This window comes from Taudactylus pleione, unplaced genomic scaffold (genome assembly GCF_031769625.1).
Source record: "Taudactylus pleione unplaced genomic scaffold, aTauple2 ptg000067l, whole genome shotgun sequence".
NCBI lineage: Eukaryota > Metazoa > Chordata > Amphibia > Anura > Myobatrachidae > Taudactylus > Taudactylus pleione.
This window is the reverse complement of record NW_028284469.1, coordinates 1614392-1640054: the sequence shown is the minus strand read 5'-3', so window position 1 is coordinate 1640054 and position 25663 is coordinate 1614392. Positions and strand designations below refer to the sequence as shown.

The window sequence follows — 25663 nt, the reverse complement described above, 5'->3', positions numbered from 1 at the left end:
GCAATTACCGCAATGCCCGGAGCAGCGAGGATGCTCCGGGGAGCTGTAAGGGCAGCGGTGTGACCGTCTGAAGCATCCTAAGGATGCTCCAGGTGGCACTGCTGCATAGATTCTGGCTGCAGGGTGCCATTTTAGGCACCCTGTTAGCCAGATGAGGCTAGCAGAAAAAGCTCCGAGGGCCAGACCAAATGATTCAGAGGGTCTTATACGGCCCTCGGACAGGAGGTTCCCCATCCCTGCTCTACGCAGTCCTCTGAACTCTGATTGGGGGATAGCTCAGGTCATCCACTAATCAGTGTTTGGAGACAGCCGAACCACTGTGATTGGTGAATGGCCAGAGCCATCCACAAATCAGCATTCAGGCGGCCCAACTGGCAGCCCTGAAACACTGAAATTGTTCCTGCAGAGGAGCAGAGGGGTATGTGCTCCCTGGGACGGTCCAAATTTTATATTTCATCTGCCCCTGGGAGACACTGATTTGTTATAGCACAGATCATTCCTATCAATGCAGTTGTGAAGTTATTTGTTACCTCAGTTGGTATAACGTTTCAGGAAGATGATTATGTTGGTACTGGTCATTGATCCTTTTCTGCACTTACAGTAAGTTCATGTACTGGTGATATACCGGTAGATTACTTTTAGATGTTTTGGGAGACCTTTTTTGCTGTTCTAAATCGGGACGCAGTCGCAGTGTCAACATTATGATGAATGTCAACAAAATATACCACACCCCTTGCATCAAATAAATGTGAAGAAACCTCTAGAATGAATATTACCCTGTAATTGCGTATCCCAGTTCTAACTTTTCTTGCAGTGACAGCAGTCTGTTCCCCGCTATGTCAGGCCAACTACCCACCCTCCTAACTAAACCAGAAAAACATCTAGTAAAGTAAAAAACATTTTATCTTTCTCGCTCCAGTTACAATACAGCTGCCACACATCACTGCTCCTTAATATTTTGTAACCCTTTTTAAAAAAAAAATATCTATATAATATTTCACATATTAATAAATGTCCCAAAAAGAGCTCTAAAATCTTTTTATAATGTGATAATTGCAAACATATGTGAGCCTCTTATTTCTCAGTACCAGATAAGTCATCAGGACTGGGTGATATCGTTTAGCTCACACAATAATATCCCAATAATATCCCAATGCTTGTCATACTATAACAGATCAGTCCCCTCCAGCACAACTTCTAGAAACCATTCTCCATAATCACCTCCAGATATTCTTTCTCCATTTCAACTCTTGTTACTAGTGTAGGCTGTCCCGTGGGGAATAGGTATGAAATACTGCCGGCAGCCCAAAGGGAGATTGCGACAGGGTAGGTAAATACCATATCCCTACTCCTCTACCCCCCCTAACCTTCCCTTAGCGGTGCCTAACCCTGACCTCCCCCTAGTGTCTAACCTCCCCCCAGGGGGTGCCTAATCTTAACTCCCCCTACTGCACCCTAACCCTCCTGGGGGGGTGCCTAACCCTAACCTCCCCCCTGGGGGTGACTAACCCTAACTTCCCCCCCAGAACCTAACCCTAACCATGCTAGGCTCCTTAAATCTAACACCTCCCCCCCCCGTGGCTAAGTGCGAAGACACCCGGACTTACCTCAATCGGTCTGGCGTCCATCTGTATTCCGCCGTCGGTATTAAGAAAGGCGTCAGTATTTTGACGCCTATTTTAAGTCCCACGTTGGGCTCGTTGCTGGGATATAGACCGACGGCATGCAGTCTACCAGTCTATTAACTACATCCTGTCCCCTGGGCCTGGGCTCTAAAGTATTTATAAGGAAATAATCCATTCTCACATTCAGGAAGCCAGTGGTTCATCTCACAGACATACCTTCCACATACACACTCCCCTTATCTTTCTATATGCCCCGGTGCTGTTGTTGTAGTGTAATTAATTAATTTACTAAACAAGTGAAATGGATATGGTAATATATATATATATATATATATATATATATATATACACACACATATACTGTATATGCGTGCTGCAGATTGGCCATGCTTGGCTTGTCTCTGAATGTCTTGTATGATTCTTATTTGCAGCGCTTTATATGTGTAGTATCCTACTATAATAAATATAATAATAAAGAAGAGTTACATACTTTACCAGACCACCATGAAGATAGATGTGGTTGAGCATTGAGCAATCTATATTGGCCTTCTGTGCATTCTCCACCTGTCATTACTGTGTTCAGTTTTGTATTTAGCTTCTTCCTATCACAGGTCCCTTTTTTAGTTGCTGGGTCCATTAGCAGCTGCTACCCCGGGAGTTATGCCACTAGTAACATCATAATGACACTTGCAGCCCAATGACTAAGTATAGTTATGGACACCGGTGTCAAAGACCCAGTTAAAAACCAATCTCTAACCCATATTTGCAACTTTGTCAAGAGCCGCACTGACTTAAATTAAGTATTGCTTTGGGAATAGTAATTCAGCTTGACCCTTGTGTATGTTAGTTATTAGTAAAGTAATAAAAATAAATACTTGCATAACATAAAAAGACCAGCAGGTGGCGCCATACTTCTATGTTCCAGGAATTTGTTACCGCAAAACTTCCATCCTTTGTTCTACTTTAACTGGTGTCTGGGATATAATTTTGAAGGTTTTTAATATGCACAATTTTTGTATCCTCATTGAAGTGCATGTACAGAATCTGCCATCTTTTTACTTGTTTTTATTTTTTTCAGTTTGCAAGACATATCAAGAAATCTGAAGGTCAGAAAACTCCAAAGGTTGAACTTCAAATATCAATATATGGTGTAAAAATCCTTGAACCAAAAACAAAGGTAAATAAAGGACGGCAATTACATTGCATTCTTTCTAGATAGAAGTCCAAACAGGGTTCACCTATGTATTTTTCATTTTGTTACAAGTAATTTAGCCCTAATTCATAAGTGGAAGCAGGGGCGTCTTAAGTGAGGAGGGGGCCCGTGTGCACTCCCCGTGCCGGGCCACCTCCTCTCTCCCCGGCAGCCCAGCAGCCGATTGACGCAGCTGGCTGGCCACCGCAGAGTCAGTAGACTCTGGGCATTAGAGTGTGTCCAGAGTCTACTGCGTATGCACAGAATGTCTGCAGCTGCCTTTTTCCTGTGTTCTGTGCAGCGCTGACACCCAATTCGGGACCACGGACAGGTGAGTTTTAGATAATGTGGGTGCAGGGTGTGCGGTGCGGGGTCCCTCTGGACCCCTGCACCCATTATAGATATGCCCCTGGGTGGACGCTAATCTTATTTTTCCGCATTACATCTACGTGTTTATGCGATGGCCAAAGCTGATAGAATTCGTACAGAGATACACACTGGTTGCATCTCTAATCTGCTGCTTTGCACAAAAAGTTGCACCATTGGTCGCACATTGGCCCATCTGAACATGGCTGCCGAAATCACTGCAACTGCAAAAAAAGTTGCAGTCAGTGGCAGCTCCAGAGGTGGGGCTGCAGAGTAGTCCAAAATTCAAATAGAGGAGCCACACCAACTGCCAGTTAGTCCCAGTCGGCGATGTTTGGCAGCATTTGGGGTGGCAGTTGGTGTGGCTCCCCTATTTGAATTTTGGACTGCGCTGCAGACCCCACCTCTGGAGCCACTACTGGTCACTGACCACAACACGCACGTGTCCGAATAGCCACACACCTATTACCACCCAGAAACACCCATTCAAATACCACTGCCCAAATTCTCACTGTGTCCCCCCGGTGGCAATCATCGGACGCATGTCATGTGCAGTGTGACTCAGATGCATGCATAGCACTAAAAACATCGGAGAACTGCGCAGACATCAGCACTTTGCCCGCCTCTGAATCAGGCTCTGAATATTATTTGGATGAGTGTAGTGGGGATGAGATTTGGGATAACCCAAGCTAGTACTAGGCTGGTGTAACATGTTCTGTATTGCAGTATGTGAAACTGACAAAGAATAATGAAAGGTTGTGCACTTATGAAAGTTTTTGTTGTACTCTGCCTAATTCTATAGTATTAATTATATGTAACCAGACTTGTCCTGCAGCTGCTGTATGCTGCACATGCTGCGCACTGCCTAATTCTATAGTATTCATTATATGTAACCAGACTTGTCCTGCAACTGCTGTATACTGCACACGCTGCGCTCTGCCTAATTCTATAGTATAAATTATATGTAACCAGACTTGTCCTGCAACTGCTGTATACTGCACACGCTGCGCACTGCCAATTCTATAGTATAAATTATTATTAACCAGACTTGTCCTGCAGCTGCTGTATACTGCACACGCTGCACACCTCCACCGCATCTTAGCTGTAAAATGCTTTGGGCCTGATACAGAGGTGTACGCAAACCCAATAGTTTGCATACATCTCCGATGGCGGGGGATAGTGCATGCACATGATCCGTCCTGCACATGTGTATAACAGGTCCTGCAAGCTTACATGCAGTGCCCCCAAACTGCAGCATGATTAACACGATGGGGTAGTTTCAGAACGGGATGGGGCAGCACTGCCTGCATTCCCACAAAAACGGGGGCACGTTGGGCTTACTCGGATGGCCAGTGCTGCAAACACATCCGATGGTCACGATGTTGATATGATCCTGCATCTACGCAGGCAGAAATCGGATCTGAGATGCTGGCTGCAGGTGTCTTTTTCCTTCTAGCGCCTCCTGCAGCATTAGCTTATATGCGCACATCAGTAGCATCCAAAGGTGACCATCTCTGAATCAGGCCCTACATTCACAGCCTTGGACATCCTGGGTCTGATTGTGAGTTGCACACTGCTGTTACCGCAATAGCGCTTGTTGCCATATAAGTAACTGTGACTTTATGCTAATGCTAGCACTGTATCAGCCCTTTCTCTGGTGTTCAACCGTGAAGAATGTGCAAGCCCGCTTTGAGCATCTTTAAATGCTGATATCATGCCTGGTGTGTCTTCATATGCCACCATCGATCTTGGGATGCGGTTAAATTACCGCCGCCTGGAATGCCGGCAGTCGGAATCCCGATGCTGGAAGTCCAACCTGGTACTACAGACGCCTATCTTTAGCCAGATGCTGAAATCCCGATAGCCGGCATCCCGAATGGAGGTAAGTAAGGACTGTTAGCTGCTGGGGGGGAGGGGTAGTTTTAGGCACCCCCGGGGGGACGTAGGGTTAGGCTAGGGGAAGGATGGGTTTTGGTTAGGCACCCCTGGGGGGACGTAGGGTTAGGCTAGGGGAAGGGTGGGTTTTGGTTAGGCACCAACAGGGGGAGGTTAGGGTTATGCACCACTAAGGGAGGGTTAGGGGGGTAGAGGGGAGGGTTAGGGTACTTACCAGCCCCAGTCGTGATCTCCACTGTTCGGGCTTCCAGCGTCGATATTATGTCCGCTGGGAACACATCCGGTGGCATTACATACAGGTTCCTCGATCTCACCATGGAGACTTGCTCTAGCCTATGCTACTGCAGATGCACATTCTCCAGCAGAGTATGGCCTCCAATGTAAGTGATTAAGCGTCCACTTCAGCGACGCGCCTGCGACACTCCCATTACATGCCTGTTAGATGTTGCATCTCTGTGCGTTTGCATCTTGTGGTTCTAAATCATCGTCATGTTTTGGTTTTGATAAAATCACCCTTGAAGGATTTCATTTTGAATTTCTTTAGAAATTGATAAGAACTGCTAAAATGATGTAACTTGGGCCTGTTTTTGTTCCTATTGGATAATATACATTACTACATGGATAATATATATTGCTACATTAGTGACCATAACACCTAGATATGCAACAGAGCATAAACAACCAAGTGCTAGGTGCCCTGGTGGGGTGTAAGAAGTAGATGAAAGTAAAGTAAGGAGAAGCACAAGAGTGTATAGGCCCTGCTCGTAAGAGCTTACATTCATATGCACCTAATTCGTAGCAGCTTGAAATTGAAAATAAAATATCTAATTAATCAATTTGAGTTCCAAGCCAGATGAAAGGGTTACTTTGTTGCAATCTATTCGTTCACACATAGAGTATCAGTTCAATGAACCATGAATCATGTCAGAGTCCTTATTTTGCAATGCTGATAAGCTGATTAAAAATTGCACAGCCTTTAATTAGAATGTATATACACTAGCGTCCCAGTGTTGCAGGATATAACCAAAGAATTTGGAATAATAAAGGAATTACCGCTGTCTTTACAGACTGATGTTTCCTGTGTGTACACAAAACTTTTCTGAAAGAGCGCTCGCTCTGAATCTGGGCGTTTTTTTTTTTTTTGGAGCGACCTCCTGGCCGCTTGCATAGCTGTGGGTGACCGCCCACAGCTATTGCGAGCGGCCAGGATGATGGTCGCAATGGTCAAGACCATTGCGACCATCGGGCTTGCGACAAGACCCTTTTGGTAGGGTCTCGTGACCGCAAGCCCCAGAGAGCTTCTGGCTCTAATAGAGCGGGAAGCTCTCCCACTGACATCACTGGTGATGTCAGTGGGGCCGCCCCCAAATGGCAGGCGTTCCTTCAGGAATGCCTCCGTTTGGCCAGCCACCCCCCCTGCCTGCCTACCAAACGGGGCGAGCTGTCAATCACCATCGTCAGCTTGCCCCGTTTGGTGCGAGACCCGGAGCGACGGAGCACCCATTGCTAGCTGGGTCTCGCGCATGCGCATGTTGGAGCCAGCTCTGTCGTGCACATGTCCAGTGGGCAAACATCGACCCAGTTGCAAGCGCTCAGCGCTTGCGACCAGGTCTGAATCAGGCCCTCTATCCCCACAATAAGCCGCGGTTGAAGGTGAAAGCAATGGCTGCTGACAAGATGTAGTAGCTGCCGACTTTCTTTCACTGCTGCTCTGTGAGTGGATCTGGGTATTCCACGTGGTGTCAAAGCGGTGGTGAAAGCCGCTAATGCCTGGAGGGTGATGTCTGGTTTTTAGACAGTTAATTGAGGTCCTGTGTCCCCACTACCAAATCCCATCTAGATTCCACTTCACTAGAAAAGCTATTCCCAACCTGTACAGGGACGTTAAAAAAAACTTAATTAGTGGCCTCCAAAAGGCCACTGTACTCACTGTCCACTTAACCAGTGATATGTGGACAAGCTGAACAGAGCAAATGCAAGATTTAAGGTTTAAGTCATATATTTTCTTTCTTCCCAATGGACACAGGGCCTGATTCAGAGCCGCTCGTAAGTGGCCGCTCGTTCGCTCCGAGTGATGTTTGCACAACTGCGCATGCGTATGGGTTGTAATATGCATGCGCGAACCAGTCATTGCGGTCGGAAATTGTGTTCTCGCAAAATAGCGAATGCCTGCTAATTTGAGTGACAGAATGAGGCATTTGTGGGTGGTAACAGGGGAAGGTGCTTGAAAACAGGGAGTGGAGATCCAAACGCAGGCGTGCCAAATGGTCAAAACGGCCATTTTAAGGGTGTGCATAACTAACAAAGCAGCGTCATCGACCACGTCACTTGGTTGTCTTTTAGCCTGAACTGCTCGCATGACTGCGGTAGGAAAATGCTACCACAAGCACTGCGAGCAGTTCATACGCCTTTCGATGTACTCGATTAATCTAATAAATAGTGGAGATGACGTAGGATGCGAGCGGCCAGGGGGTGTTTTTTAAAAAATAGCGAGCGCATTTTTCGTTCGCTCGTTCAGACATAGAGGCGTCAACAGACCGCAAAGAGTGAGCGCTCTATTTAAATATCCGGCCCCTTTTTCTGAACGAGCGAGCGCAAATAGCGTCTGGCTCTGAATCAGGCCCACAGATCTGAAAAGATGCAAAGAGCTGTTGGTAAGCAAACTGTCAGCTCAAGTGGCATGTGACGCATCGATGGCTTCTCCCTTCTCCTTCAGTTTCTCCAGCAAATGCATAGAAAAAACTAAACTTTCCCAAAAGACCCACTGGTGATGCAGATGAGTCCACACAACCAAGTTTTGACATCTGGTTAGGTCTAAAAGAATTGCCTACAATTAATGAGACCTCTACCATGACTCCATCTGATACAGTCACCATTCAAAGAATTTGTTAATTATAGCATCCAAATAAGATTGTCAGACAGCCAATTTGACTACTGGCAGGAAAAAAAGTCAATTTGGAAGCCCTTGCACAAACTGGCTTTGCTTTACTTAAGCTGCCTGCCCTCCAGTGTGTACTCAGAGTTTTCAGCACAGCCAGGAACCTTGTCAGCAATTGGCATAGGAGTCTACTTCCTCAAAGTGTGGAAAAGATTATGTATATCTAAATGAACTACAAATTATATGGCAATTACAACCAAAAATTACAGAGGCACCTGTATTGGTGGATTCCAGCAGGGACGAATTAATATTATGTGAAGATGATGTACACACTGATGAGGGTGAGGAATTGGATGATGATGACAACATCTTGCCTCTGTAAAGCCAGTTTGTGCATGTAGAGATCATTGCAAGCAATGTGAGATGCCAATTGGTAGCTTGTTTTGTGGGGGCCCAAACAAACCAATTGCTTCATGATTGATATTGTTGATGAAGATGTTGGTGGTAAAGATGGCAGGTACTTGGATCTAGCAGAGAGAAGGGAGCTAGCTTTCACTAGACTGCTTGTTTGTACTTTTTTAGCCAAAGTTTATGAGTTTTGAAAAACTTTTGGGATGGATGCGCTGCAGATGACTTAACAGGGAGAAGATTCTTAGGTGGTTAAGGTTCCTACCTCTACTTAATCTGGCTTTACATAGGGTACAGATGGCTTGACAATTGTTGTCTAGGTTTGGGTAGAAATAATTCTACACTTAAGAAGTGGATTTTTTTGTCTTGTGCCCAGGCATGACAATGGGCTTTTCCTTATCATGGGCAACAACTGTTTCTTCAACTGGTGCCTGATTTTCAGAAACATCTGCATCAACAACATCCTCATCATAAACACCCTCATCATCAACATCATTATTAGCATCAGCTACACAAATATCCTTCTCATCCTGGTGCACTTCCACAGAAGCATCCTCAATTTCTATGTCAGCATGTTCACTTCTGCTTAAATCATCATAAGAGGCAGAACCAGCAGTAATAAATAAAGGCCAAGGTCTTAGCCTTTCCATGCCACTTCATGTGGTTTAAGGCATATTGCCAATTTTGTCTTTCTGCAGCTAATTTTCTCTTTGATGGTTTTTTTTCTTTTCCACTGTAAAAGATTAGTTCTTTGTTTTAGATGCCCTGACTTATGCTCTGTATGCCCTTGGTCATCGGCTTTAGTAGATGATGTTAACGGACTAGTATTGTCATGACTTTTGGCACTGGCAGCAGCTTCAGCACTAGTATGTGGTTCCTGCTCTTCTCTCAACTAATCATTCTCCATATCAACAAACAAGAATGAAGTGGGGTACAGCACACATGTCAATTGTACAAATTTGAAATATTACACAGCAGTTTCAATGACCTACAGTGTCACAATATTTTGTATGAATAAGAAAAGAATAACACACTGCGCTACCACTTATAGTGTCACAAGATTTTTTATTAATAAGAAAAGAATAACACACTGCGCTACCACTTACAGTGTCACAACATTTTTTATGACTAAAAGAATAACACACTGCACTACCACTTACAGTCTTGTAGTCAGCGTGTAGACTAATCATTTATTCTAGCATTCCTGCTAGGCTGTTTTAGCGGGGTGCGGTGCCCTGCCCTCCTTCTGGAGGGCAAAAAGCACCCTGCCCTCCAGAAGGAGGGCAAAAAGCGTCCTGCCCTCACAGCCTGCGGGTGTCTTCTTCACCCATGGGTCGCAGTGTTCTGCGGGTGGGGAAATGTGCGGTGACTCGGTCACCACCATAGAATAGATGACGGGTGTATGCGCCCAGCATCTATTCTCCCTGTTGGCAGTACTTGGGGGCTGCCCAGCATGTCCGTAAGTGTCGGCACGCCCCCAAGAGTGATGAAAAGGGGACGGGTCTTATGGACACACCTCCTTTTCAATGGTCATGCCCCTTTTTCGGGTGCACATGCACCTTTGGCACATGCACAGAAGTGCCCTCTCTAGCTCCGGCTCCCTGCCTGCCGCCAGAGCTTGACTGAACACTATATTCACGATTGAGGAAAAAAGTGAAAAGTTTAATATTACACTGCGCTAATACTTACAGTGTCACAAGATTTTTTTATGAGTAAAACACTGCGCTACCACTTACAGTGTCATAATATTTTTTATGAATAAGAATAACACACTGCGCTGTGACTTATAATGTCACAATACATGGATGACAAACTGCAGTCTGGCCGGCAGTGTCAGTGACCACTAATAGTGTAGCTACTGTACTAACTACAGTAGCACACACACACACACAAAATCAAAACAGATTTTTTTTGTGGAATGATAATTTTATTTTACTTTTATTTTTTTAACACTGGGACAACACAGCAGCCCTTTATGTACTGCAGCCCCTGCCCCTTTATGGACAACACAGCAGCAGCCCTTTATGTACTGCAGCCCCTGCCCCTTTATGGACAACACAGCAGCAGCTCTTTATGTACAGCAGCCTCAGCCCCTTTATGGACAACACAGCAGCAGCCCTTTATGTACAGCAGCCCCTGCCCCTTTATGGACAACACAGCAGCAGCCCTTTATGTACTGCAGCCCCTGCCCCTTTATGGACAACACAGCAGCAGCCCTTTATGTACTGCAGCCCCTGCCCCTTTTTGGACAACACAGCAGCAGCCCTTTAAGAACTGCAGCCCTAGCTCCTTGATGGACATGACACACAGCAGCAGCCCTTTATGTACTGCAGCCCAAGCCCCTTGATGTACAACACAGCAGCAGCCCTTTATGTACTGCAGCCCCTGCCCCTTTATGGACAACACAGCAGCAACCCTTTAAGAACTGCAGCCCTAGCTCCTTGATGGACAGGACACACAGCAGCAGCCCTTTATGTACTACTGCCCAAGCCCCTTTATGAACAACACAGCAGCCCTTTATGTACTGCAGCCCCTGCCCCTTTATGTACAACATAGCAGCAGCCCTTTATGTACTGCAGCCCCTGCCCCTTGATTGACAGGACAACAGTGAATGACACAGCAGCACCCCCCACTTTATGTACTACAGCTCCAGCCTGACAACACTGCACCCTTGAACAAATAGTGACAACACACAACACTGACTACACCCTATAAGAATAGAGCACATCTGCCTGTACACTCTTCACAGCTGGAGTGAAAATGGGACCTTTATACTATCCAGAACCCGCGAGAATCCGACAGTGGGAGGATGACGCATTTTGCCTAGTTTTCGGATCCGAGTCAGACGAGGAAACCCGAGCCGGTCTTGGATCCGACTTGTAATTGCAATGCTCGGGCTTATGCCTGTCAATCAGTCTGAGGCATATCAGGGGCTGTGTGCGGTCACGCAGGACCCGTTCTGCTCATTGGCAGAATGAGTCCTGCGCAATGCTGAATCAGCCCCTGAGACTGTAAACGGAACTTGGCATGGAAGAAAGCTGCAGCTGCCGCATTGTAGCACTTTGCACGTTGATTGAGAGACTCAGTTGCACACAGATATACAAGTGTCACATATAAAATTACTCAGCACAGTCTCCTGGTGCGTCCTAGATGCATCGCATTGTGACTTAAACACATTTTCTCCCAAAAACAAGACTTGAAAAAGACGCCTGGCATTAGTAGAGTCTCATGATACGTGGCGTGCCGAGAAAGGCTATTTGGCGCAAATGCAGCAAAGATGTCCATTGACATATTGGTTCTAGGTAGCAGCACTCCAGGGGCAATATGTATTAAGAATCGTCTTTGACTTCTAAACCAAATCGCTGCACATCGCCGGTAGTTTAGAAGATCAAAATCACAAATTGACTAAGCAGCGCGGTTGACAGTGTAAATAGATCCAATGGTGATAGTCATCGCTTACTTACGTGTGCGATTTCAGTCAGATTGCCCCCTTTTTGATAGACTCCACAGCCAGATAGAATTATGAACCTGCTGACAGTCAGCAGCGGATTCAAAACACTGCAGATCTGTGCAGGCTCTGTTGTGTTAAAGTGTACAGAAAGGGTTAATATTGAAAACAAAATGGACAGGGGTCACTTTTTCCAGTAACCAGCACCAGGCTGAATAAGACAGGGGGCTTGCATTTGCACTATAGCAGGAAGTCAAACAGCGTGGGATCTACCTGCTATAATGTAAAAATAGCCCTTAACAAGAAAACGAAATCCCGCACAAAGGCGAATACATTGTACAGTGTGTTATGCTCAATGACCAGATCACTGCCTGTCAATCTCAATGGGGGAAGTGCTGATTGGCTGAGAGAGCGTGGGAGTGGCTCTAACACACATATCGTCAGACCTCAGAATCAGATTCATTAACTCAAACTCTCCTCCATGATCTGTGCTCTGTATCTGTGTGATTACTGTGATACCACAGGTCAAGACACCATCCAACACACAACGGTAGAAACTCACAAGAGTGTCTTCACCTAGACCTGCAGTGGCAAATGCAGGAATTCTACAGGGGGGTTTCCAAATGCCTGATTTTAGAGTGAGTGTGACCAGTCCATGAAGAGGGCAGAATTAGCACTTAACCAGCATTGATAAGCGTCATACAAAGTGTATTGTGTGTCATAATTCCAGCATATACAGGACCAGTGATCACAGTAAGCCATTAAATACGTCAGTAGGCCATCCTGCCTGAGTTGAACGTATTTATTTTAGATGTAGGCACCATTCCAGACTATTGGAGCAAGTCCTGGAGCCTGGCGGAGCAGCAGAAGAACCTAGCATTGCCCTAGACATATATCTACATATTGGGCTCTATAGCAGTGCATCCCTAACAGTGCATGTTTTCCAGATCTTCTAGTTGGTGCACAGGTTATTTATTACTGGCTGATATATGTTTTAAGATCCACAGGTGGTGCTAATTATTTCATTTTAGATACTGAGAAGAACATGCAGCACTATTCTATTACTATTTCTATTGTCGTCATGGTGTGGGCTGGGGAGGGGGGTTTCCAGGCAGACAGAAACCCCCCCCTGCATTTGCCTATGACCTGCTACCTGCATCCAGGGGGACCCAGCACCGCTCATGCTGCACCTAGAGCGCCATCTAGCACTGGTGACCAGCGGTGCGGCAAGCAGATCCCTATTTAGTGTGCCTTGGCGTCATCTTTCTAGTGATATCTTCAGAAAGACTGATGCCAGCCGGTGAAGGTAGAAGGTGGAGGCTTACTACACGTAAGAAGAGTAATGGGGGCGCTGAACATGGACTTCCCGGGCATTAATACACCTATTTTTCCTTATTTAATTATTACACGCATTTAAAAATACAATTTTAGTAGTATAGAAGATAATATCTCACACACTTTATAATATATTATAATGATTTAAGACGTTACTTCAAAACTCGATGACTCCTATAAATATAAATATAAATGCGCTTGGCCTACACATCTCCTATGTCACATCTGTGTCACACACCAGTGTCTAAGGTCTCATAATTTTATTTCTTCAATGTCTTAAACATCTGTGTGGGTATAGGGGGGGAGGAGGACACAAAGGGAGTGAGTATATAGGGGGGTGGGAAACTTTAACCAAAAGTACACATTTTGATATACAGCATGTACATTGCGTGCATAATTATCTTACCAGAGACAGATTATGGGAATACAGTTATTTTTCCTTAGAATAATTTCTTCTTCGTTTTGTCTGTCTACAGTTTCTTTCATGTGCTGAATCCCTGCGGATTAATATGAGTCATTTCTTCCATGTTTATGTTAGCGCAGAAATCCCATCGTCTTGGAGAACTTCCTTATTTATTCCCAGTTAAACAAGCAAAGACGACTGGTTGTTTAGGAAGTTAGACATGCTTAATTTCACATATACAGCCGTGGCCACAAGATTGGAGAATGACACAAGTATTATTTTCACAAAGTTTGCTGCTTCAGTGTTTTTAGACCTTTTTGTCAGATGTTACTATGGTATACTGAAGTAACATTACAAGCATTTCATGATACCCCTTTTACACCAAAATCCCGGGTCCAACCCTGGAATTTGGACACTGGTCAATCCCGGGTCGAACTCTGCTTCAGACCCCGTTTACACTGCAACTCGACCCTGGTTATTCCCGGGTTTGCCCCGTTTACACTGAACCCGGGTAATCCCTGCTTTTCTCTAGCTCCAATCAGCATCTTTCAGAGCTAGCCGGGTCAAATAAGCAGGGTAGCACCCGTTTACACTGCCTCATGACCCGGGAACAATCCATTTTCAACCCTGCTCTCAACCCGAGTAAGATTGCCCGGTAAATCGACCCGGGTTTTTTTGTTGGGAGCCGTTCACACAGAGCCTCAACCCGGATCGACCTGGCAATAACCTGGGTTATTTGTTTGGTGTAAAAGGGGTGTAAGTGTCAAAGGCTTGTATTGACAATTACATTAAATTTATGCAAAGAGTCAATATTTGCAGTGTTGACCCTTGTTTATCAAGACCTCTGCAGTTCGCCCTGACTTGCTGTCAATCAACTTCTGGGCCACATACTGACTGATGGCCGCCCATTCTTGCTAATCAATGCTTGGAGTTTGTCAGAATTTGTGGGTTTTCGTTTGTCCACCCTCCTCTTGAGGATTGACCACAAGTACTCAATGGGATTAAGGTCTTTGGAGTTTCCTGGCCATGGACCCAAAATTTTGCTGTTTTCTTCCCTGAGCCACTTAGTTAGCACTTTTGCTTTATGGCAAGGTGCTCCATCATGCTGGAAAAGGCATTGTTCATCACCAAACTGTTCTTGGATGGTTGGGAGAAGTTGCTTCATGGAGAATGTTTTGGTACCATTATTTATTCATGGCTGTGTTCTTAGGCAAAATTGTGAGTGAGGCCACTCCCTTGGCTGAGAAGCAACCCCACAAATGAATGATCTTAGGATGCAGACACTGGACTGATGGTAGTTCTCACCTTTCCTTCTCTGGACAAGCATTTTTCCAGATGCCCCAAACAATCTGAAAAGGGATTCATCGGAGAATATAACTTTACCCCAGTCCTCAGCAGTCCAATCCCTGTACCTTTAGCATAATATCAGTCTGTCCCTGATGTTTTTCCTGGAAAGAAGTGGCTTCTTTGCTGCCCTTCTTGACACCAGGCCATCATCCAAAAGTCTTCCACTCACTGTGCATGAAGATGCACTCACACCTGCCTGCTGCCATTCCTGAGAAAGCTCTGCACTGGTGGTGCCCCAATCCCACAGCTGAATCAACTTTAGGGAATGGTCCTGGCACTTGCTGGACATTCTTGGGCACCCTGAAGCCTTCTTCACTACTATTGAACCTCTCTCCTTGAAGTTCTTGATGTTCTGATAAATGGTTGATTTAGGTGCAATCTTATTAGCAGCAATATCCTTGCTTATGACGCCCTTTTTGTGCAAAGCAATGATGACTGCACGTGTTTCCTTGCAGGTAACCATGGTTAACAGAGAAAGATCAATGATTTCAAGCTCCATCCTTCTTTTAAAGCTTCCAGGCTGTTACTCTAACTCAATCTGCATGACATAGTGATCTCCAGCCTTGTACTCATTAACACTCTCACGTGTTAACAAGAGAATCACTGACATGATGTCAGCTGGTCCTTTTGTGGCAGGACTGAAATGTAGTGGAAATGTTGTTTTTGAGATTAAGGGCCTGATTCAGACCTGCTCGCTGGCTCAGACGTGTGCATGCGCGAGACCTGGCTAGCGATGGGTGCTCCGTTGCTCCGGGTCTCGCACCAAAAGGGGTCGGCTGTCGATTTTGATCGACAGCTCGCACCCTTTTGGAGGCGTGGCACGGGGTTGGCTTCACAAACAGAGGCATTCCCATGTGAACGCCTGCCATATGTGGGCGGCCCCACTGACATCACCAGTGATGTCAATGAGAGAGAAGAGAGAGAGAGAGAGAGAGAGAGAGAGAGAGAGAGAAGAAGAAGCTCTCTGGGGCTTGCGGCCACGAGACTCTACCACAAGGGTCTCGTCACAAGCCCAATGGTCGCGATGGTCTTGACCATCGCGACCATCATCCTGGCCGCTCGCAATAGCTGTGAATGGTCACCCACAGCTATGCGTGTGGCCAGGAGGCCGCTCCAAAAAAAAAAAAAGCCCTGATTCAGAGCGAGCGCTCTTTCAGAGCGTCCGGCTCTGAATCAGGGCCTAAGTTCATTGTCATGGCAAAGAGGGACTTTACAATTAATTGCAATTCATCTGATCACTCTTCATGACATTCTGGAGTATATTCAAATTGCCATCATAAAAACTGAAGCAGCAGACTTTGTGAAAACCAATACTTGTGTCATTCTCAAAACTTTTGCCCATGGCTGTACACTCTTTAGGTACAAGTGTGTGACTGTAACTGCAACGATAACGAAGATTGTTAACATACTTAAATGTAACTAAAATTGCATTAACAAAAAAGAACAATTGTCAGTACATATACATTAAGATAGCAAAAAGCTGACCTCTTCCCATCAAGTGGTATGGCATCAGTCTTGCAAGCTTTTCACAGGTTTTTGTTGCATTGTTTTGCTGATGTCAAAGAACTGTCTGGAGTTCTAAGACAAAGCCCTAAATATTTGCTGTGCAAAACCAGCTTTGGACCCACCACATGCCTCAATTAGCACAATGCATATAGATTCTGCTAGGGTGCAGGCAGGGACGTAGCAGGGTGATCTTCCCCCTGTGCTGACCCCCCTTCTTAACATGTGATGTCATGATGTCACAATGAGGGGGCATGGTCACCAAGATCATGAAAGAGCTGAGCCTAAGAACACGCTGGACCTCTTTTTAGGCTGCGGGGTGCCGTTCAGGCTAAATTCTGGTGTCAAATGTGTGTGATAGTGCTGCCCCACAAGGAACTAGAACCTGGGGGGTGGCACTAATTTCCAACTCTAGGCATGGCTATCAATGTGTTCTCCATCAATGGTGGAACTGTAAGGAAGCATCGAGTGTAATAAACCACCAAGTTGTGGACCACCAATAGTTTCCCCCACTGATGGTCATCCCTGCTATTTTACTCACTAACATGTGAGCCAATCTGATGTGGGGGTGGGGCTTTGTGGGTCACATTGGGGGTGGAGCTACGCTCTGTGTCCAGACATCAAGCAGAAAAGAAAAAAAAGTACATCGGGGGAGCAGTGTTCTATCAATGGTGATGTGGTGGAGAACCATTGGATCTCCTTCATTGATGGAAACACCATTTATAATTGGATGTTATATTTTGCTGGTCTGCAACCATCAATGGCCAACCCTAGCCCACCCCCAGTTACAGGCCTGAATGCATTAGCTTGTGGAGCAAGATTGTAGTGCTTACTATGAAGCAGAAGTTTTGTGCACGAGCCAAGGGGCTTCACTTGCACCCCTTTTTTGGAGCAGTGTAGAAATGAGATTTAAGGCCTTATTCAGATATGTATGTAAACTTGATGGTTTACGTACATATCCAACAACGGGAAGTCTGTGTATGTGCAGAAGGGGTTCTGCAATCATGGCCGCAGGGCCCCCTGAACATCAGGCTAATTAACAGGCTGTGGGCTATGTTCCTGGAAACGGTAGGGGGTGTCATCTCCACTCCGGGGAGTGCAGAGACCAGGGTCTGTGTCATAGGACGCCAGTTCCCTGGCCTCGCAAGCAGCCAGGAGCTGGCCAGGCTGAGTAAGCTTCATCTTATGCAGCCTGGCCAAAACCGCAACCGTCGCAATGGTCGCGATGGGGATCCGAAGCAGCATCTGCGGGTGTTGCGCTCGGATCGCAGATGCATGCAGCAAGTGTCTCGTTTTTTTACAGACAGTCCCTGCTCAATTTGCATTTAGCGGTGCGGTATAGCACAACTGCTTCCTTGTGGCTGGGCAATACTGTCCACATCTCAATCAGGCCCTTACTGTAGTTTGGGTGTGGTATAAGAGATAGAGAGTAATTAGTTAGACAATGTCTAGATAGACCCCAAATGTTAGACAGTCAATAGTTAGACAGGGAAAAAAGTTGGACATGGAAAAATGTCAGCTACACTAAAGTTAGATATGTAAAAAGGTCGACAGGGTCAAAAGTTCTATACAAAAATGATCGACACAAAAATGGTCGACAATTTTTTTTGTTAGCCCTGATCTTCACCCTAATCCTAACCCTCCCCTTGGTGCCTAACCCTAACCGTCTGGGTAAGTGCCTAACCCTAACCATGGGGGTAAGTGCCTAACCCTAACCCTCCAGTAAGTGCCTAACCCTAATCCTAAAAATAAAAAGTGTTGATCATTTTTGTGTTGATAATTTTCATGTCAAACTTTTGACCATGTCGACCTTTTGTACCTGAATTTTTTCCGTGTCGAACTTTTATCCTTGTCTAACTATTGACTGTCTAACACCAGGGGCGGGATGTAATAGAGATCGAGTCTGCCGGAGGTGTGGGATGCAAATGATCTTGATCGTTTTTTTAAAGTTGTTTACAAGGCACAGCCAGTTCAGCAGACTCGATCTCTATTACATTCCACCCCTGGTGTATATCTAGACATTGTCTATCTCATTACCGTCCATCTATAGTCGGGAACCCCTGTAGTTCTGCAAAATGTGATGAATGAAATGAATAGAAGGGGAGGAGACATTGTTAGGGGCGTTTCTGTGCTGTCTCTCTCTGTGATGATACATTTTCACACCACAAATGAACTTGCATTTGGCATCAATTCTTGGAGGTTGTGGGTGTCTGTGTGGGAAGCGGACAGCAGGCATCCGCCTTATCTTATATCTTTTATATGTATTTACTAAAGGGGGGAGGTAGAGCATTAACAAACTGAGTGAACTATATAAAGTAATTCAGTCATAATTCCAGAGTTTACAGGCGTTTCCTCCAAGAAATAAACCAACAACACATGAATAAGCAAAGAGCTTTATTTTTCCCTTCAGAGTTAGAGGCATCTCTGCCAAATTGTCCTTGTAAGAATAACAAAATGAAATGAGCTGGTCTGAGGGACACGTTTTGTTGACATAAATCTCAGCTGGAATTTACAGAACTGTATCGCATGCAGCAAAGTGGTTGTAGGATGACAATACGTATTGGTGAGGGGGGTTCCAACACGGAGCTTTTATACTCTAGGCACTTAATAAGAAGAAACTACTTATCAGTGGTTTCCAATTTATATTATTTAATGGAGGTTAAAGAGTTAAAATATGTCTGATAAGACAGGGCTTTCTGGAATGTTGTTGCAAAATAGCAGATAAGCCTCTATTAGCGATGACCTTTGTTTCAAGAGATCAGGATTCACAATGGATGAGTCCACCAGAGCTAATGTCTGCGTTGCTTTATATTTAGCATATACACTAAAGGAGGATTATGAAAAGGACAAGTACAAAATCTTCTAATGGGCTCCAGGAAGGAACTGGAGAGAGCTTTTTCCAACTTTTCTGAAAAGTATCGACCAGTTGTGGTCTATAATAGACTGTAGGGCAGTTGTGAGCAGACGGTGCTGTGAGGAGGTCATGGCAATTTCACCTGCGCACTACAGTGATGTGAACGTTCTGAATGCCACAGGTGTGTAGTGAGAAATTGCAGTCAGGGTGAATTTAATCTCCCCTATGGCCCCGTTTTCCACAGCACTAAACTGTGCCCTGTACGATAAGAAAGGTTCATAGGCCTGGGCTTATCCAGATCTTCATAATCTTCTTCTGAGACCACAGAGCAGACAGTATAGCTCCCAACTTTCATCAGGTCCAGGTGGGGACACTGTACGATCCTTTGGTCTGTGTCCAAAATGAGAGGGCATGACTCAGTGGCATTTAAGCATGGCCTTGCAGGAAAGCCCATACCCACAAGCCATGCCTCCTGTTTTTGTCATGTTGGGGGCATGCCCAGTGCTCCATGCCCCCAGTCCCACTCTCCATGAACAGACACCACGCACATGCGCACCATCGGCATCTATGCACCACTTGTTCTCCTAAGCAGAGCAGTGGGTGAAAGGGGGCCTCCCAACCTCCCCTCCTCCTTCCCACCGTGGGACACTTCAGCCTGCAAGTGGGACAGCAAAACAGTGCTCAAGAAGTGGGACTATCCCTCCAAAATCGGGACTGTCCTGCCAATCTGGATGGTCAGAAGCTGTGAGATACAGTGTAGTCCCACAAAACACTCTGGATTCACTTAAACGCTGATCGATTCTTCAAGGTTCTCCTGCTACTTCCAATGTTTGCTCCTCTCTGTGACATATTTATTTATTTTATTACATTTTATATGGTTTATTTTATTGCCCCCCCCAAAAAAGTCCACTATACATTATATTAAATACAGACACTGGTAACTCAATCACTAATGAATTATCACTATAAAACTATTGAATGTTTCTTTAGGACAAATTCTATATGCCAGGAGTTTCCAAACTCGGCCCTCAAAGCACCTTAACAGCAGTGGTGTCACAAGGGGGGTGTGGGCCGTACCCAGGTGTCACCCGATGAGGGGTGACACCAAAGTGACGACTCCTCCTCAGTGACAGGAGATGGGTGCTGCAGTGTAGTATTATGTGCAGCACTCGGCTCCTGTCACAGTGAGAGAGCCGCCACTACACACAGGCTAGTCCCTGAGTGACTAAACTGGAGATTCGGGCCACGAGGCCACACCCCGAACCCGCGAGGCCATGCCCCGACCCGCGAGGCCATGCTTCCTTTTGCCGGCTCGCACCAGTTGTCACCACATGGAGGGACCCCACTGCCTAACAGTCCAGGTTTTAAGGATATCCATGCTTGTGCATAGATGGTATAACCAAACTGACTGACGGACTAATTTAGCCACCAATGCTTCAGTATGTATATCCTGAAAACCTGGTTTGTTAGGGTGCCTTGTGGACTGAGTTTGGGAACCACTGCTATATACCCAAAATACACAAAAATTGGACATTCACATAACCTAACATAGACCTGCCAGCACACTACAAATGCCACTTAAAGTAACGGAGGGTCCTTTAACCTAAATGCAATGTCCACAACACTATGATGATGACTATAATGCCGGGTATACACTGGGGCAATGTCATTCCGATTTGGCCAACTTAACCAAAATGGAATGACGAATCGTGCAAATCATGCAATGGGTATCCACAATATGTGTGTTCCCACAGTCACATGTGACATCTTCAGGTTTGATGTGCTGCACATGCATTTTAATGAAGGATGGAACAAGTGATCGTTCCATCCTTCATTAATTACTGCAATGTATGCCGGCAACCATGCAATGTCCAGGGTGTCACTGGAGATCGACACGATTGCCAGTTGCACACCTTAAATTACATGCTGGTAATCTGGATCTTCCAGCTCTCCTCTCTCATTGGCTCCAACTGTCACCCCTACAAATGCTCTTTTGTTTTTTTTAAATATAGGGCCTCATTTATCAATGAGTTTTATCACTTACAACAATTGGTAAAACTCGCTGCATATGATAAATGTAATTTTTCAAACAGATGACAGTTGGGAGCTGATTGGCTGGAGCACCATTATCATTCGCAGTGAGTTATATCACTCGATGTGAGTGATAAAACTCCTTGATAAATGAGGCCCCAAGTTTGTTTAAAATGGTGCTGGCCTCTATGCCCTTCTTCAAAATGGCCTAATTTGAGTAGGGATCTCACTGGCCACAAAATGGCTGTCGTCAGAGTTACCTGTAAAGTAATATTTTAATAGCAGCATATTATCTATGTGTGGGCCAGGTCTTTAAGTGATAGCTCACAACTGCAGGGTATCTCACAATTACTTAGTACCTACATAATTAGCAGGTAGGCAGATGGCTTATTTGTACAGAACATGATTCCAACACAAGTGAGGTAGTACTTACAGTACATATGTTCCTGCATACAAAATGGGTTTATTTATTAAGACAAAATCATGCAGAAATGTCTGTTTCCACATGAGTAAAGCACCTTTTTAGTATCACTGCTATTTAACAAATCATGAAGTTATCTGATAATTTCAGCTAAGTACCACAGTCCCCATAATTGTCAAAGGGGACTATGCAGCTTTTGATATGGAGGCACCGTGGTGAAGTTGCTGGGGGTTGGAGGATTAGGGAGCGATGAGTTGCTGAGGAGTGGGAGTGGGCATTACAGTGTGGCATAGTAGTGTAAAGGGCAATATGGAATAATAGTGTAAAGGGCATTACAGTGTGGAATGATGTATAAGGGGCATTACTGTGTGTGTCATAATGTGTTATAAAGGGCATTACTGTGTAAAGCATACTGTGTAAGTCCCATTATTACCCACGGCATCTATTCACCATGAACTGAGAGCTTGGGGGGAAGCCCAGCACCTCCGTTAGTGCTGGGCATGCCCCAAAGTGTGATAAGTTGTGTTCTGCAAGGACCTGCCCCCTTTCCGGAAGTGAGCACGCCTGCAGCCATCTTGGGAACCCCGGCGCAACTGAGGGGTCACTCCCGAACACTCTCCATAAAAATGCATAGGGCCACACTGATTGGACAAAACGGCAGTTCCCATGCTCTGACCAATCAGCATGGCCCCATGTATTCTTATGGAGAGTGCCCTCCCCAAATTGATGCTTAGTAAATTTGTCCCTAGTATTTAATACAATACAAACATCACAGAGTAATTTTTCCAAGGAACTCTCTTTTGTTGGCATAACCTGCAGTATTCAAGTTAAAACCTCAATAATCTATAATACTTATAGTTTCATGGGAAAGTCACTGTCTTCTCCATTCATAATAATCTTTTGAATACTTTTTATAACAAAACATTAGCAGACAATTAAACCAAGCCTTGTCTAATTTTTGTCATTTCAAGTTGCTTTAGAAATACTTTTTTTTTTCAGTCGCCAGAAATGATTATTGCAAACAAGACACAAGGATAAATATTGGCAGTTATGTAGGGACATATTTACTAGCCAAAAGCACTTTCAGTTTCTCAGTACTGACATAGCAAAGCCAATACATTTGTACATTTTTTGCAAATAAATCAAGTGTATCAAAGCTGAATTAGTTTTAAAAACAAATGTAAGCAGACACAGTACAATAAACAGTTTATAAGACTATTTAGTTTATATTCATAATATTATTATTGAAATCAATATAATAATAAATTATTCTTCTCTAGGTTAGATGCATTTTACTTAGGCAAATACCACAGGAAATAAGGTTTAAATTAGCAAACTGCTATAGGAAAAAAAGTATATACTTACCATACATAGCACACTGCAGAAAAAAAGAGTTGCATAATACATTGCAGAATAAAGGAGCTGTTTAGTCATGTCAGTAAGAAGTATGCATACAGGAGCTGCACTCATACTTGGGTTTGTCAAGCTAAAGGTACAGAGATCTACACCACAAGGTAGTTTGCAATGGTGAAGAAACTAAAGCATTAAAGGTTGTTAAAAGTTTCAGTAGATGCTGGTGATAGTTCAAACCCAGATGATGTAGAGAAAGCCATGGGTATGATTGGTTTCAGTGTTAAAAAGCACATGGGAAGTGTCAGCAAAAGACACGTGGACAGCACTGTAGGCAGCATATCAGATGGGGGTCTCATGAGAAGTATAAATCTGAGATGTGTAATATATAATACCAAGCTACGAGTATATGAGTGCAGCAGTATGAGTGACTACATTGACAGAATGATGTCTATTTCTCAGCAACTAATGTGTGTAGGAGTACAAGTAGATAATGAAGAGATCTCCACAGCGATGCTACTAAATTTAACAGATGGGTTTTACTTTCTAGTCAAATCACGGACTATCAGAGACTTGTAGAGAATTAAATGGGTCACAGACTTAAGATCCTGAGATTTGATAATGTTGGAGAATATCTAAACAAGTATGTGGAATTCTTCCTAAAGAAATAAGGATTTAAACATCATTTGACCATTGCCTACACACCTAAGCAAAATGGTGTGAACGAGTGAGAAAACTGCACACTAGTGGAGTAAGCCAGATGCATTTTAAAGGATGCAGGCCTAAACAAGCAATTTTGGGCATAAGCAGTGTCTACAGCCATCTACCTGAAAAATTTTTCTCCCACAGTTGCCTTAAAAGACAAAACACTGATTGAAGCATGGTCAGGAAGAAACCCAAATATAAAGCATCTCTGAACTTTTGGAAGTACTGCCTATGTGCACATAGCAAAAGCAGAAGATGCAAGCTGTATTCAAAGTCCATGAAGTGTATCATGCTTTGTTATTGCCATAAATGTAATCCAAGTTCCAGCAAGCTTGTCAAGTCAAGAGATGTCATATTTAAAGAAACAGCACAAATGACAGAAAAATTGGAATTTGAAGTGTAGAGCAAGTATGTGTCACTGGAAATGCCAGTAGCTGGAGACATATGTGAACATGAGGCTACCAGCGTGGACATCCAACCACAGAAGAGAACTTCAGTAAGATCTAATAATAAAAGGTACGATGAGGAGTTCTCAAATGTTTCATTTAGTGAGCATCAAGAAATCCAGAAGTCAAAGTCAAGAGCCAACTGGTGTGAGTAGAAGGAAAAGAGACTTTGCAACAATCTAGTGTCACAAGTATGGAAAACATTGACAATTGTGAAAGTGACAGCGGTCCTGAGATCATGAGTAAAGAGACTGTTGATATAATGTAGTCCATGCAGTCAGTGAGGGGATCCTCACTGAGGTATCTACCAAGAAAAGTGAACTGAAACCATTTGAAATGTTGATGTTTTCTTGCTTGTCTAACCCAAGTTTCTGACAGGATGCTACAAAGAAGCTGAAAGTAAATGTTTGTGTAATATGGAGATGTTTGTAGTGAGGAGAGGGTGTTGAAGCTGGAAGGCACTACTGGGCATACTCCATATTGGTTCCTACAGGAAGACTTCAAGTCTCTAACCAAGATGGCTGCCTACCTTACATCTGTGCATGCAAGGAACCATCTTCTTACTGTGTTGGAGCAACACAGTGGAATATGGATGTCTTCCACTTATCTCAGAGAGACCTGCTGTATTAACACTGATCCACGGTGCTTATAGTTGCTGGTACCACTTACAATAGCCATCAAAGTTCTGCTCCATGTAATGGATCTGTGTATGCATAGCTGTGAGTACAGCCAAAAATGTCACATTGCAGCAGAATCAACCACTCCACTGGATAAGTACTGGGCTATTCATTGACTCAGTGCATTCACTGGTGTGTACCTACAGTCTGCCATACCACCGCTAGTTGTACACACATAGGGCCTCATTCAGAGGCGGTCGGAGGATGCAAGCGGTCGCTCAGAAACTGGGCGGCCACTTGCATCCTGACCGCCCGCCTCTGTTGTGGTCGTTAGGCTGTGGGTTAACACCCACAGCTCTAACGACCGCTCCGGTAATGGTCACGATGGTCAGAGACCATCGCGACCATCGGGGCTTACGACAAGACCCTAGGGTAGGGTCTCCCTTGTCGTAAGCCCCGGAGAGCTTCTGGCTCTGTCTGAGCTGGAAGCTCTCCACTGACATCACTAGTGATGTCAGTGGGGCCGCCCCCAAACAGTAGGCGTTCCCATGGGAGCGCCTCCATTTGGGCTGCCACCCCCCCGGCCCGCCTTCCAAACGGGGCGAGCTGTCAATCAACATCGACAGCTCGCCCCCTTTGGATCGAGACCCGCTACGACCGGCGCTGTCGGTCGTAGCGGGTCTCAGGCATACGCACGACGGCGCCGGTGCTGTCGTGCGCATGCTCTGTGGGGGGCCATCGACCCGGTCCGAGCACATCGGCACTAACGACCGGGTCTGAATGACCCCCATAGTCCAACAGAAAAAAGCAAGTAATTTTGCACATGGGCAAACATTGC

The 25663-nt window shown here is 44.9% G+C and overlaps 1 protein-coding gene and 1 pseudogene across 7 annotated transcripts in view; both read left to right on the top strand.

Annotated features, from left to right (window-relative positions):
* GULP1 (GULP PTB domain containing engulfment adaptor 1) overlaps positions 1-25663 on the top strand; it is a 366994-nt gene that overhangs the window by 252902 nt on the left and 88429 nt on the right. For all 7 annotated transcript variants that reach the window (XM_088466954.1, XM_088466947.1, XM_088466948.1 and 4 more), the window contains one exon: positions 2704-2802. In XM_088466954.1, the coding sequence (XP_088323080.1) occupies positions 2704-2802 (99 nt within the window). The remainder of the gene's footprint in view (positions 1-2703; positions 2803-25663) is intronic.
* On the top strand, positions 16819-19596 carry LOC148534358 (speedy protein A pseudogene; annotated as a pseudogene).